Here is a 14,820-nt window from a genome sequence, read left to right as displayed (position 1 = left end):
TCTTGCTATTCTTTGGAGTTCTACATGGAATGTTGTTACTTTTTGAGATTCTGCATGGAATCTTGTCACTCTTTAGGATTCCAGAATCTTGCTATTCTTTGGGGTTATTAATGGAATGTTGCCACGATTTGGGTTTCTGCCAGGTACTTGTGACCTGGGCTTGGCCACTGTTTTGAAAACAGGTTACTGGGCTACATGGACCATTGGTCTGACCCAGTATGGCTACTCTTTAAGTTCTTATGCAGAGGCGTAGCTAGACCTCAACGTTTCGGGTGGGGGGGGGGGGGGGTCCGGAGCCCAAAGTGTGTGTGGGAAGGGCACAGTTTGGTCCACCTCCCTGCTGCAACCCCACATACCTTGGCTGGTGGGGGTCCCCAACCCCGCCAGCCAAAGCCTTTCTCTAGCACTGTCCTCTGCGCATTGCCTACCCTGCTTTCCCTCACATCACATACATGCTTGCTTTTAGTGAAACTGAGCATGCACGACTTTGCACATACTCAGTTTCACTAAAACCGAGCATGCATGCGATGCGAAAGCAGGGCAGGCAATGCGCAGAGAACAGTGCTGGAGAAAGGCTTCAGCTGGCGGGGATTGGAGATCCCCGCCAACCAAACCAGGGGCCCCATATCCAATTTGGGGAGCCCAGGCCCCTGTAGCTATGCCACTGGTATTATGTAATGGAATCTTGGTACCCAGATGCCATTATAAAACCTGTGAATGGCGCCCAGTATTTTGATGCCTAACGTTTGACACACTTTATAGAATTGCCAGTGTGCACTATTAGAATAATAAACAATTGCCAACATCAGTTCTATCCCAGTACAGTATGACCAGCTGCAAAGCAGCAGCAGTTGTAAAAATTTCCTTCCTTTTCCTGATACGGCTCAATGTGGCTTCCCAAAGAGTTCAGGTCATTTTAGGTTTAGGTATTGTTTCCAAATTAGGACAATAACTATTGTTTATATATCATTTTATTTTTTTAAATGTTGGACATGGATGTTGCTTGGGAATTTAGTTATTTGAATGCGACTTTGAAAATATATAGAAATAACACTTCTCATACACAACTGGGAGCTGTAATTACAGTAAAAAGCAAATTATGTGGGTAATTTCACACTGCTTAACTTGTGTAAATTAATATATACTGGCACTGGCTTTGATCAGTTTCACAGTGGCATTTGCTCCATGTCTCTGCCGCAGCCATGATCCTCTTAAATACTGTTATGCGAGTGTAATACAGGGATTTTCCACCTGCACTAGTGTACGCTTTCTCACTTGCAGAATGATTCCAACCAAGAGGACCAAGGTCATCCCACAGCAAGCTCCGTATCAGTGCCGGAATCGCGATAGTCTCAAGACCTGTTGACTCATCTGTTATGAAAACTCATAGCTGGCAATGGGACCCAGAGTGAGTAGCCTCAGTGCAGAGCTTTTAGAATCCAGCAGTCAGGCTGAAACGTTATTACTTCCAGGAAAAAAAAAAGTTATCAAAACATACTAGCTTCTGAATTTACTAAGATGCTCCAGTGCTCAGGCCACAAAAATTACTGCTTGGATGCAGGACTTTAGGTGGGGGGACGGACGGACACCGGCACTCCACGCTAAGTGCAAACGATAGTTCCAGTTCTGGATGAAGCCTCACCAAGGTATTACATTATGATTGAGGAATTGCTTGAGTAAATGTGGAAACTGGCATAGAAGCTGTCCTTCAGAAATTAAACTGGCCAACTGGTATTTTTTTTCCCCCCGATGTCCTTGTTTTAGTCTGTCACATTGAACTTTCTTCTGGGGATGAGGTCTTATGCTCCTCAAGGTTGCTGTTCACGGTTTTGTAACTAGACAGAAACAAATGTTCAATCTGGGTCAGGAATTCTTCAGCAATAAAGCAGTTGGCAACCTTTTCCAATATTCTCCTCAAACACGTCAACAGCTAAATTAAAAGAGAAGAAAAAAAATCACAGTAGTTTGATTTAAATTCACACATGCCTGAATAAACATTGATTTGGCATGAAACATTCTCTCTATGTCAGACTGGGCCTGACCTTTTTAACCCAACTCTTAAAGGGTATGCAATCAGGCAAAAGCACACAAAAGGGTGCAGCTGGCAAGGACCAGAATGAACAGGGGTGGGATTTGGGAAAAAAAAAAAAACAAGGCTAGAATTCGGTTGGTACCAACAAAAAGAAAGAAATTTTGCAGGAGTTGGACTAATCTATGTCTTATATGGCTTGATGCTTAACTTAGAATAAACAGTAATTTGGATTTCCAGAGCACATTATGTAGTTTTTTTTTTTACAGTATCATAGCGCAAATAAGGGCAGCCACCTCTGGGGTGCATATGCCTGGCACTCGAAAAGGGGGGTATAAACAATTGCAGCTGGGTAAACTCAGACAAAGAGAAAAAACAATGTGACCTTCTAATGTCACACAGACAGTGGTGGAAGGGAAGGGAAATGGGACTTGATATACCGCCTTTCTGAGGTTTTTGCAACTACATTCAAAGCGGTTTACATATATTCAGGTACTTATTTTGTACCAGGGGTTAAGTGACTTGCCCAGAGCCACAAGGAGCTGCAGTGGGAATTGAACTCAGTTCCCCAGGATCAAAGTCCACTGCACTAACCACTAGGCTATTCCTCAACTAATTCCACCAATAAGAGACAAGCTCATCAGTGATGTCACAATGGCTTGATTGCCTGATACTTGGCTCTGATATTCTGATGTCATAAGGGAAAGGGAAATGGGACTTGATATACCGCCTTTCTTAGGTTTTTGCAACTACATTCAAAGCGGTTTACATATATTCAGGTACTTATTTTGTACCAGGGGCAATGGAGGGTTAAGTGACTTGCCCAGAGTCACAAGGAGCTGTAGTGGGAATCGAACTCAGTTCCCCAGGATCAAAGTCCACTGCACTAACCACTAGGCTACTCCTCCACTAGCAACATTCCATGTAGAAGCCTGCCCTTGCAGATCAGCAATGCGGCCGCGCAGGCTTCTGTTTCTGTGAGTCTGACGTGCAGAACGTCAGACTCACAGAAACAGAAGCTTGCGCAGCCGCGTTGCTAATCTGCAAGGGCAGGCATCTACATGGAATGTTGCTAGTGGAATAGCAACATTCCATGTAGAATCTCCAATAGTAGCAACAGAATCTCAATAGTAGCAACATTCCATCTAGAATCTCCAATAGTAGCAACATTCCATGTAGAATCTCAAATAGGGAAAGGGAAATGATATACCACCTTTCTGAGGTTTTTGCAACTACATTCAAAGTGGTTTACATATATTCAGGCACTTATTTTGTACCAGGGGCAATGGAGGGTTAAGTGACTTGCCCAGAGTCACAAGGAGCTGTAGTGGGAATCGAACTCAGTTCCCCAGGATCAAAGTCCACTGCACTAACCACTAGGCTACTCCTCCACAAGACCACAGCTCTTCCCTACCTAAAACCATGGTAGTCACTTAGGGATCCTTTTACTAAGCTGCGGTAAAAGCTGAGACCCCCCCTTTTACCGGGCGACCATTTCAGGGGGGAGAACTTACCGGGCGGCCACTGAGGTGGTGGTAAGGGCTCCTGCACTAACTCGGCGGGTAAGCAGCGGCGCTACTAAAATAGAAAATATTTTTGTAGCGCCTGAAATGGCGCACACTGGGGGTGGGAACTACCGCCGGGCTCCTGTAGAAGCCTGGCGATAGTTCTAGATTGGCACGCAGCAAGCCTGTTGTTGCATGCCAACCTTTTAGCAAAAGGGCCCCTTACGGCAGTTTTTAGAGGCAAAGAGCAAAATAGGAAATGAATAATATTTCCTTAATAATAATTCTGGAATTAATAATTAAACTCTGGAATTGGTGAAGGCGGTTAGCTTAGCAGAGTTTAAAAAGGGGTTAGACAGTTTCCTAAAGGGCAAGTCCATAAACCACTACTAAATGGACTTGGGAAAAATCCACAACTCCAGGAATAACGTGTATAGAATGTTTGTACATTTGGGAAGCTCGCCAGGTGGCCTTGGCCTGGATTGGCCGCTGTTGTGGACAAGATGCTGGGCTCGATGGACCCTTGGTCTTTTCCCAGTGTGGCATTACTTATGTACTTATGTCCTCTACTTGGCTCACTTTTATTACATAGAGCAGTGATTTAACCTATTGTGATGTCATAGTGGCTCATTCCACCAATAAGAGCCAACCTCATTAGTGATGTCACAATGGCTTGATTGTATAGAATATTTGTACGTTTGGGAAGCTTGCCAGGTGCCCTTGGCCTGGATTGGCCGCTGTTGTGGACAAGATGCTGGGCTCGATGGACCCTTGGGTCTTTTCCCAGTGTGGCATTACTTATGTACTTCTTAAAATCAGGCTGGTACCAATGCTAGAGGCAGCACTTTCTGACCTTGCCTTTATGGCTGGTCTTGGATATATCAGAGCAAGGCTCCACGAACCCCAGCTGCCAGGTGCACGGCGCCTAGGACTCGGAGCACACGAGCAGCAGTGCAGAACCAACAGGGTCGCAGAAAGGATGATGCGCACAGGCGATGAACTGGGGACCACATCAGCTCACTTCTCCTACCTGCCTATCACTTCTAAATCCCCTGCACTGCATGAGAAACAGGAAATACGTGCTTTCTGCTTTCAACTCCTGCACAGTGTCAGGGACAGAGTCAGCAGAGAACAGGCAGAGCGGTGGCAGTAAAAACATAAGCTTCTATCTCTCTGCAAGGTATTTAGAGGTTCAAAGCAGGTATGAAAAGGGGTCTGATGAGAAGAATATGATGTTGGAACTAGGAGAAGGGGGCTCAGAGCTAAGATGAGAGAAAGGGCAAAAGAGCAGATGGTAAAGGATGAGAGTGGGAGAAGGGGGTCTAATGCTGAGAGAACGACCTGGGAGTAAGAGGCTGACAAGAGGTTAGGTCACAGGTTCTCAATCCTTGGAATATACCTAAGCAGTCAGGTTTTCAGGATATCCACAACGAATATGCAGAACAGAAATTTGCAGCGTCAAAAAAGAAAAAAAAACAGCGAAAACGACTCAAAAAGTGGACGACGAACCACATAGTAACATAGTAAATGATGGCAGAAAAATACCTGCACGGTCCATCCAGTCTGCCCAACAAGATAAACTCATATGTGCTACTTTTTGTGCATACCTTACCTTGATTTGTACCTGTCCCTTTCAGGGCACAGACCGTATAAGTCTGCCCAGCACTGTCCCCGCCTCCCAACCACCAGCCCCGCCTCCCACCACCAGCTCTGGCACAGACTGTATAAGTCTGCCCAGCACTATCCCCGCCTCCCAACCACAAGTCCCGCCTCCGACTACCGGCTCTGGCACAGACCGTACAAGTCTGCCCAGCACTATCCCCGCCTCCCAACCACCGGCTCTGGCACAGACCGTATAAGTCTGCCCAGCACCATCCCCGCCTCCCGCCACCGGCTCTGCCACCCAATCTCGGCTAAGCTCCTTAGGATCCATAAAAATAACTGTTTATTGAAGGCTGAACAAGACTCGACACAGCTGTGTTTCGGCCTATGAGGCCTGCATCAGGAGTAGACAAGACTCATAGGCCGAAACATAGCTGTGTCGAGTCTTGTTCAACCTTCAATAAACAGTTATTTTTATCTGGAGCGTCGTCCACTTTTTGAGTCATCTTCGCTGTTTTGTTTGACGCTACATATTTCTGCGGAGATTTGTTTCTTCTGTTACACATCGAACATAAATTTTCATGAACTACCACTATTCTATGTTTAAAGGATATCCACAACGAATATACGTGAGGTAGATTTGCTTTTGGCCGATGACTGGTCTAAAGTTTGAGACGTTGCAGTATTCAGAATGACTGAAGAGTATGATCACACAGTTTAAGTGCTCTTTATGCTATAGCTTTTAGTCTTGACTGCTGAGGCCTTTGTATCCTCCATTTTTAATTTTCATAAACATAGAAAATACAGAAGACAGATTTAAAAAAAAAAAGTCATCGATATAATTGTGATTTAAACTGAGCACATATTCTCCCTTGTTTTTTGCTTATTTTATGGGCAGTCATAGGTGATAGTCAGCAGCACCGCCCAGTTTAGTGCCGCTAAATATCAAGGATTAGGCGGCCACAGGCGATTGAAGCTGGCAGGAGCCTCTTTTGCCTGCTTAAGTTGTTTTGAATATTGGAACTCAAGTTTTTCATTTTCTCCGAAATATTACATCATTCTGTGGCTCTCTCTTTCATACTCAGGGGCCCATTTACTAAGCCGCATAAGTGTCTACGCGTGCCCAACGTATGCCAAAATGGAGTTACTGCCTGGCTAACATGTGGCTCGTGTAGTATTTTCATTTTTGGTGCGAATCTGATATGCGCCTCTGAAAAATAATTTTTACTTTTGGACGCGCCAAGTAGCATTTGATACGCGTAGACCATTACCACCCGGTTACCGTGTGAGGCTTTACCGCTAGGTCAATGGCTGGCAGTAAGGTCTCAGACCCAAAATGGACGCGCAGCAATTTTCATTTTGCCGCACGTCCATTTTTGGCAAAAATTTTAAACAAGGCATTTTTTTGCAGGTGCACTGAAAAATGATTCTGCATGCGCCCAAAACACGCGCCTATACTACCGCAGGCCATTTTTCAGCGCACTTTACTAAAAGGATCCCCCCCCCCCCCAGTTTGAATCTAAACTAATTTTGGCCATAAGGAGATAACACTTGCTATCAGAGGAAGAAAACAGCCTACAAGACTGAACGTGAGCATAGAATTACATAACAGGGGACTAAGCTGTGTTATAGGCGCGTTAGATGACTGAGTACTAATGATTGTACCAGATTTTGGAAGACGGTCCTTGGGAAGTATGGTCTTATTCTTTTTAATTTCCACATTGAGAGGAACATCTTTTTGGTTGTATTTTTCGCATGACTCTCAAGTGTTAGGTGTCGATCTATGGTTACTCCAAGAATCTTTAGGGTGTCAGAAATTGGTAGGTTCAGTTTTGGTGTGTTGATGGTGGTGAATTTGTTCGTACTGTGTTGAGAGGTGAGTATTAGGCATTGGGTTTTTTCTGCATTAAGTATCAGCTGAAATGCATCTGCCCATGAGTGCATGATATGTAGACTTTGGTTGATATCATTGGAGATTTATTTTAAATCTTGTTTAAATGGGATGTAGATCATTACATCATCAGCGTATATGTATGGGTTGAGGGGGTGATTTGATAGTAGCTTGGCCAAGGGTATCATCATTAGGTTGAATAAGGTCGGTGATAGAGGGGATCCCTGTGGAACTCCGCATTCAGGTGTCCATGTCGCTGATGTAATCGAATTTGATGTCACTTGATATGATCGTGTGGTTAGGAACCCCTTGAACCAATTGAGAACGTTGCCTCTGATTCCAAAGTATTCAAGGATATGTAGTAGAATTCCGTTGCTTCACAACAGATTATGGCCTCCCCTTGAAATGCCTGACTCCGCGGGTTTCCTAGAGTGTTTCTTCAGGGACTGGGGTTAGACTTCACAGTGAGTTTTGAGACCGCTCTAACCCGAGTCCCTGAAGAAAGACTCTATGAAACCCGCAGAGTCAGGCGTTTCAAGGGGAGGCCATAATCTGTTGTGAAGCAACGAGGCAGCATATTTTGATCCAGATAAGTTCACATTTTGATTTCATTTTGAATAGAGCACTAAGGTGTGAGGCAACAGCACATACAGAAAACTAAGAGAGACCCGATGAAAGAAGTGCTATACCACTCAGCAAAGAAACATATTGCCTCTAAAAAAAGTGTTTTTTACTGAGGGCTCTCTTTATCACATTTATACTAAGAGCAGTGAGTAAAAAAGTATTAATATTGGTGTTGTATGCCATAGGAGACACCTGGATCTGTATTGCATTAGCCAGGATCTAGAGTGCTTCGTGAGTCTTGGTTTTTTGTTTTTATGCATTAATGGTAACATCAGTGCATGGCCATTAATACAAAAAGGCCATTTTTACGGCTGTGGTAAAAATGACCTTAGCCTTTGGGAAAACCCACACAAAGGAGTCCTAATGCCACATTTTACTGCAGCTTAGTAGAAGAGCACATAAGTGCTTTCTCAAACATAAGTGTAAAGAGTATATTTTTATTGAACCCATCCATTTGGAAGAACCTATTAAAAGTCAGGAACAATTAATAGACCAAGTCAACTGAGGAGATTTCTTAATTTACCTGCTGGAACTTTGCAAAGGCGTGGTAGCATTATCATGTGCTAAATGCTAGCGATGCCCGAACAGGAATATATGGGCATCTCTAGCATTTAGCTCACGCTTTATTTTTAGCGTGCACTAAAAATACTAGCGTGCCTTTGTAAAAGGCCCACGAAGGGCCTTGTGGTGATGTTTTAACGTGACTACTTTTTTGCTTTCTTGATGACCAGTTCATAGCCCATTGTGGTTATTTAAAAAGCAAGATATGATTTATTTGGTTTTTATTGGCTCTTGGACAGTTTTGCTACTTTTTCTTCTATTTGATGTTGTAATTTTTTTAAGTTGATTGCATATTAAAACGTTCTTTTAAATATTAAAGTGAAAATTGTTTTTTACATACTACCCACATTTACTATCTACTAGCTAAATAATGCAAGTCTTAAAATAGCTTACTTTCTGCAAGCAGGTCAAATCCGAATCTCTTCGAAATATTTTATCCATGGGAACACTGCTACTCAAAAAAGCAAAAAAAAAAAAAAGATGATTATTATATATGTATTCAATAGATAGACTATACATATGGGTCAAAATTCACACCCAGTGGTCAGCATATTTTCTTAAATGCCAGCTGTGTCATTGACGTACAAATATTCGGAAGTGCTGAATATAGACGTAATATACTGACTGCTGGTAGCTATAATACACCAGCAATATTCAGGAACAACACACTTAGCTAAGCAGCTCTAAAGTAAACCACGTGGAGGGGCATTTTCGAAAGGGACGTCCTCGCAAAACCTCCCCATGCAGGGGCGGGGAAACCCGTATTTTCGAAACAAGATGGACGTCCATCTTTCGTTTCGATAATACGGTCAGAGGCGTCAAAATCCTTAAATTTGGTCATCCCTGATTTTCGGCCATAATCGAAACTAAGGACGTCCATGTCAGAAACGACCAAATGCAAGTCATTTGGTCGTGGGAGGAGCCAGCATTTGTAGTGCACTGGTCCCCCTGACATGCCAGGACACCAACCGGGCACTGCAGTGGACTTCATAAATTGCTCCTAGGTACATAGCTCCCTTACCATGTTTGCTGAGCCCCCCAAACCCCACTACCCACAACTGTACACCACTACCATAGCCCTTACGGGTGAAGGGGGGCACCTAGATGTGGGTACAGTGGGTTTGTGGTGGGTTTTGGAGGGCTCGCTGTTTCCTCCACAAACGTAACAGATAGGGAGAGGGATGGGCCTGGGTCCACCTGCCTGAAGTGCACTGCACCCACTAAAACTGCTCCAGGGACCTGCATACTGCTGTGGTGGAGCTGAGTATGACATCTGAGGCTGGCATAGAGGCTGGCAATCAATATTTTTAAAGATGTTTTTTGAGGGTGGGAGGGGGTTAGTGAACACTGGGGGAGAAAGGGGAGGTCATCCCTGATTCTCTCCAGTGATCATCTGGTCATTTCAGGCACCTTTTTGTGCCTTGGTCGTAAGAAAAACACAACCAGGTAAAGTCGTCCAAGTGTTCGTCAGGGACGTCCTTGTTTCTTTCGATTATGGGTCGAGGACGTCCAAGTATTAGGCAAGCCCAAGTCCTGCCTTCACTACGCCTCCGACACGCTCCCTTGAACTTTGGCCATCCCTGCGACGGAAAGCAGTTGGGGACGTCCAAAATCGGCTTTCGATTAAACCGATTTGGATGACCCTGGGAGGACATCCATCTTCCGATTTATGTCGAAAGATGGGCGTCCTTCTCTTTCAAAAATGAGCCCAATAATGGTTCAATACTGCTCTATACATATAGTTGGTTCCAGCACCAGCACCAAATAGTGGCTAGAGTGAATTTTGCTAGCACCATCTTTACTTGACTCAGGACAGCTGCTTGTGTAGTCCCCCCCCCCCCCCCCCCCCCCCCAATTTATGACCACCATAAAAACCCACTTATTTTTCCCCATGCATTCAAGGGGACCTCTGGGACCTGCAGGGTCGATAGGGCGAGGATCTGTACCAGTGATCTTTCTCTCCTCTTTACTCTATTACGTATGCTAACCTCCTCAGCTCTCTTTTTCTAAGAGACGATTGTGCTTGGGACATGGTTCTCTTCTGCTCTTAAGCATTCTTTTCTTTCCTATGAATTTATTAACTGCTTTGTTCTGTTCGTCATGCAAGGTAGTGTGGTAAATCTTAGGGGCCCTTTTACTAAGGCGCGACTGCAAAAAAAAAAAAAAAAAATCTTTTTTTTTGTGGCCGAAAATGGATGTGGGGCAAAATTAAAATCAAAGCGCGTCCATTTTCGGCCTGAGACCTTATCGCCACCCTTTGATTTACTGGTAAGGTCTCACGCGTTAACCTGGCGGTAATTGTCAGCGGTGTACACTGCCAATTACAGCCGGGTAAGCGCCATGCGGTAGAAAATTTCTACTGAGTGTTTTGGACGCGCATCAAAAATGAAATTACCGCCCGGGCCATGCGGTAGTTCCAATTTGACGTGTGTTGTACGGGCTTAGGCACCTTAGTAAAAGGGCCCCTTAATAAATAAACAAGAGGGGAAAGAGATTTGGAAGGAAAGTGGAGAAAGGTAAGGAGATTAGGCATGTGGCACCTTTCATACTAACCAATTTACTGAGCAACAAAAGTTTCAGGACCTGATAACTGAAGACGCCACCTGCCTCTGTCTTTTTTTGGAAATATAGCAGCCATTCCACAGGGAATAAGGCAGGAAAGAAATGGATAAAAAGGAGGTCTGATGAGTTACAGAACGCAAAATTGGGTGAAAGCTGCCTTGGAGGGACAGGATGGCGACAGCTGTTGCAAGCTAAGGGAAGAGATTGTGGAGAAATGGAAACGCAGTGATGGTGAACAGCATGAGATGCTCTCGGGGACAGGGGTGAGGATGGATGAGTTAGAATGCTGTGGAGCTCAAGAGCAGTAGACAGAATAGTGGATCTGATAGTGGTGAGGACTTGCACTGGGGGGAGAATATTGGGAAGGGTGAGCAATACGAAGAGGAAGCATAGCGGAGTTACTGGATGTGAGGAGGAGACAAAATGGTACAACAATTTTTTTTTGAGTAACTGTATGATTATGAAAAGATATAAGTGGGTAGGAATAAAGTGCAACAGAACTATAAAGAGAACAGAAACGCAGAGTATGAGGACATGAATTAAAATCAAACAGAGAATGCCTAAAGAAAATCTTGAGCTTTTGCTCCCTGCCATCTTGTTTCTTAGGCTGTGTAGCCTCTCTTTACTAGAAGCTGTAAGAACTTGTGTTAATGATTACACACAACCGTCTTTTCACAGCAGCCCTTAGGGAAAACTGAGGAAACCCCTTTCACAACTCTGACTGGCCACAGCCAACCACAGCGGACCGCCTCCATTCAGTTTATGATTAGACATTGTGCATACCTAGGGAATAGCCTATATTTTTCTATTATCCATCTCATTTTTTCAAGTACCAATTCCCACTGTGGTTCTTCCAACATTTGGTGCACTTCAAACTTGTAAGGCAGACCTGTAAAGCATAAAAGAAACCCTGTAGTAGTTTGCATGAAGCCGAAAGTCATAACGGAAACCACAGAACCACAAAAACACTTCACACCGGATTTCATTCACTGCAGTTCTAGTGAGATTGCTTTCTGTTAATCAAGACTTAGGGGCCCTATTACTAAGCCGCATAAGCACCTATGTGCGCCCAATGCACGCCAATTTGGAGTTACCACATGTCTACTGCATGGCACAGGCGGTAATTTCATTTTTTACGCGTGTTTGCTGCGCCTGCAGGAAAATAATTTTTATTTTCCTGTGCGTGGAGGAAACCGGGCGGTAATCGTCATGCTACGCGTGTACATGATTACCACACGGTTACCACGTGAGACCTTACTGCTAAGTCAATGAGTGGCAGTAAGATGAGACCAGTGGCGTACCAAGGGGGGGGGGGGGGGGGGGGGTGGGGGGGGCGCGGTGGGGGTGGTCCGCCCCGGGTGCACGCCGCGGCGCGCGCCTGCTGCAAGAGTTCGCTAACTTCTCTCGTTTGTTGCAGCTCCCTCTGCCCCGGAACAGGTTACTTCCTGTTCTGGGGCAGAGGGAGCTGCAGCAAACGAGCAAAGTTAGTAAACTCGCAGCAGGCGCACGCTGCGGCACCCCGCCCCCCCAACGGCGTGCACCCGGGGGGGGGGGCTCCGCGCTGCATCGGGGGAGGGGGGGGCGCTGCACCCGGGGGGTGGGGCGCCGCCCCGGGTGTCCGCCCCCCTAGGAACGCCACTGGATGAGACCTATAATGGACTCGCCAATTTTTATTTTGATGCATGTCCATTTTCGGCAAAAATAAAATTTTTTTTAAGGCCCCTTTTAGAGGCGCGCTGAAAAATGGATCTGAACCAGGGCCGCCGAGGGGGGGGGGGGGGGGGCAGGGGCGCAAAATTCCCCGGGCCTCCAAGGGGGGCCTGGCGTCAGAGTCAGGCCACCGGCGCTGCGGTCCCGGTCTCACCTGCCTGCCTCCTCGGCTCCGGGCCGCCTGCATTCAAAGTGGCAGTTGCAGATCGCCTCTCTTCTGGCCTTCCCTCCCTGTGTCCCGCCCTCGCGGAAACCGGAAGATAGATCAGACGAGGGCGGGACACAGGACGGGAAGGCCAGAAGAGACCCGATCTGCGACTGCTGCTTTGAATAAAGGGAGCCCGGAGCCGTGGAGGCAAGCAGGTGAGACCGCGGACTGCAGCAGCGGGGGGAGCGATGGGGGCAGCAGCGGCAGGGAGAGCGACGGGAGCGGGGAGGCAGGGCAGCGGGTTGGTGGAGACAGGGCGGCTTTGCCTCGGGCCCGGCCTAGTCTCTCGGGGGCCCTGACCTGCACGCATCCGAAACACACGCCTACACTAGTACAGCCCATATTTCAGCGCACCTTGTTATAAGGACCCCTTAATGATTTAAATCCTGCTTCTCACTAAACTTGAAGCTTAGAAAACAAGAACAGAGAACAATCTTGCTGGAAATGCATGTAATGACAAATGCCCTGTAAGGCTTTACCCCTGAAACTGATTTGATATCTCTGGAGCCCAGAATGTATTTCTAGGTCTAACTTTCTACACAAATACAGGTACACAATTCTCTTATCCGAAATAAATCTGAGAACAAAGGCTCCAAAAACCAAAATTTTTTTCATGAAGGTTGTATATACACCAAAGATCATATCTGGCGCCAAACATGCCCCATGCCAGGGCTTCGAAAAAATCCCAGGTGCCAGGTTAACATGCCGCCTAGAAATTGCACCCTGGTACCCGGGATTTCATATCCCTCCTAAAATATGTTTTTTTATCTCCCCCCCCCCCCCCCATTTTACAGTGCTGCCTCAGAAACTACTAAAGCACGGAATAGAAAAAAAGCTGCAAATCGCCAATGACAATGTTGAGGAAAAATAATTAATTCACCACATCATTTTAAAAAAGCCCGACATGGCCGCGTTTCGCAGCAGCTGCTTCTCAGGAGAGGAGTTGTTTTAGTCCAGTAGGTGGAATTGGTTTTACTGCACCACTCGGTTGTTAAATGCTAGCCCCTGATGCAGCCCCTTAGGAGAGCGAAACGCGGCTGTCTCGGCCTTTTTTTTTTAAATGATGTGGTGAATAAATTATTTTTCTCAACATTGCCATTGGCGATTCACATCTTTTTTTTCTATTCCGTGCTGGATCTTGAAAATCGCCTGCCTATTTGTTTTCAGAAACTGCTCCTCCTGCCTCTGCAAAGTGATCGGCTCTCCACATACTTGAGCTGTGCGATTCAGGAAGTTTGGAAAGTCTCACGGTTTCAAGCCATGTAGGTATATGACACAGAGAGAACTGACTAATGGGGACCCAGGCCAAGGTGATGTGTGAAACAGAGGCTTCCCTCTTTGCTTCACCTATCAAGGCATTGCTCTCACACAGCTGACAACATGCTTTGGGAAGGGAGACTGCTGGCTTCTGCCAGTGACTTGCATAGAGGAGCATAATCGAACGGGGCGCCGAAGTTTTCCTGAGGGTATCCTCACAGGACGTCCCTGCGAAGGGGCTGCGAAACCCATATTATCGAAACAAGATGGGCAGCCATCTTTCGTTTCGACCTTCGAGTAGATGGTCATCCCCAGAGATGGTCTTCCCCGATTTTCGGCGATAATGGAAACTGAGGACGCCCATCTCAGAGACGACCAAATCCAAGCCATTTGGTCATGGGAGGAGCCAGCATTCGTAGTGCACTGGTCCCCCTGATATGCCAGGACACCAATCGGGCACCCTAGGGGGCACTGCAGTGGACTTCAGAAAAAGCTCCCAGGTGCATAGCTCCCTTACCTTGTGTGCTGAGCCCCCCCCCAAAAAAAAACTCACAACTGTACACCACTATCACAGCCCTTAGGAATGAAGAGGGCAGCTAGATGTGGGTACAGTGGGTTTGTGGTGGGTTTTGGAGGGCTCACATTTACCACCACAGGTGGGGGGGAGGATGGGCCTCGGTCCGCCTGCCTGAAGTGCACTGCAGTACCCACTCCAGGGACCTGCATACTGCTGTCATGGAGTTGGGTATGATATTTGAGGCTGGCGTAGAGGCTGGAAAAAATATTTAAAAAACCTTTTTTTTAGTGTGGGAGGGGGTTAGTGACCACTGGGGGAGTAGGGGGAGGACATCCCCGATTCCCTCCGGTGGTC

At 46.2% G+C, this 14,820-nt stretch overlaps 1 protein-coding gene across 6 annotated transcripts in view; it reads right to left on the bottom strand.

Annotated features, from left to right (window-relative positions):
- Positions 1–1,749: 1,749 nt before the first annotated feature.
- Positions 1,750–14,820, bottom strand: part of MYSM1 (Myb like, SWIRM and MPN domains 1) — a 62,377-nt gene continuing 49,306 nt past the window's right edge. For 4 of the 6 annotated variants that reach the window (XM_030206706.1, XM_030206708.1, XM_030206707.1 and 1 more), the window contains 3 exons: positions 11,558–11,663; positions 8,606–8,663; positions 1,750–1,930 (listed from right to left, as the gene is read on the bottom strand). In XM_030206706.1, the coding sequence (XP_030062566.1) occupies positions 1,769–1,930; positions 8,606–8,663; positions 11,558–11,663 (326 nt within the window). In that variant the 3' untranslated portion in view covers positions 1,750–1,768. The remainder of the gene's footprint in view (positions 1,931–8,605; positions 8,664–11,557; positions 11,664–14,820) is intronic. The other 2 variants (XM_030206711.1, XM_030206710.1) reach the window with 2 other exon arrangements.

Source organism: Microcaecilia unicolor, chromosome 6, assembly GCF_901765095.1.
Source record: "Microcaecilia unicolor chromosome 6, aMicUni1.1, whole genome shotgun sequence".
In the NCBI taxonomy this organism is placed as follows: Eukaryota; Metazoa; Chordata; class Amphibia; order Gymnophiona; family Siphonopidae; genus Microcaecilia; species Microcaecilia unicolor.
This window is presented reverse-complemented; position numbering and strand designations above follow the sequence as displayed.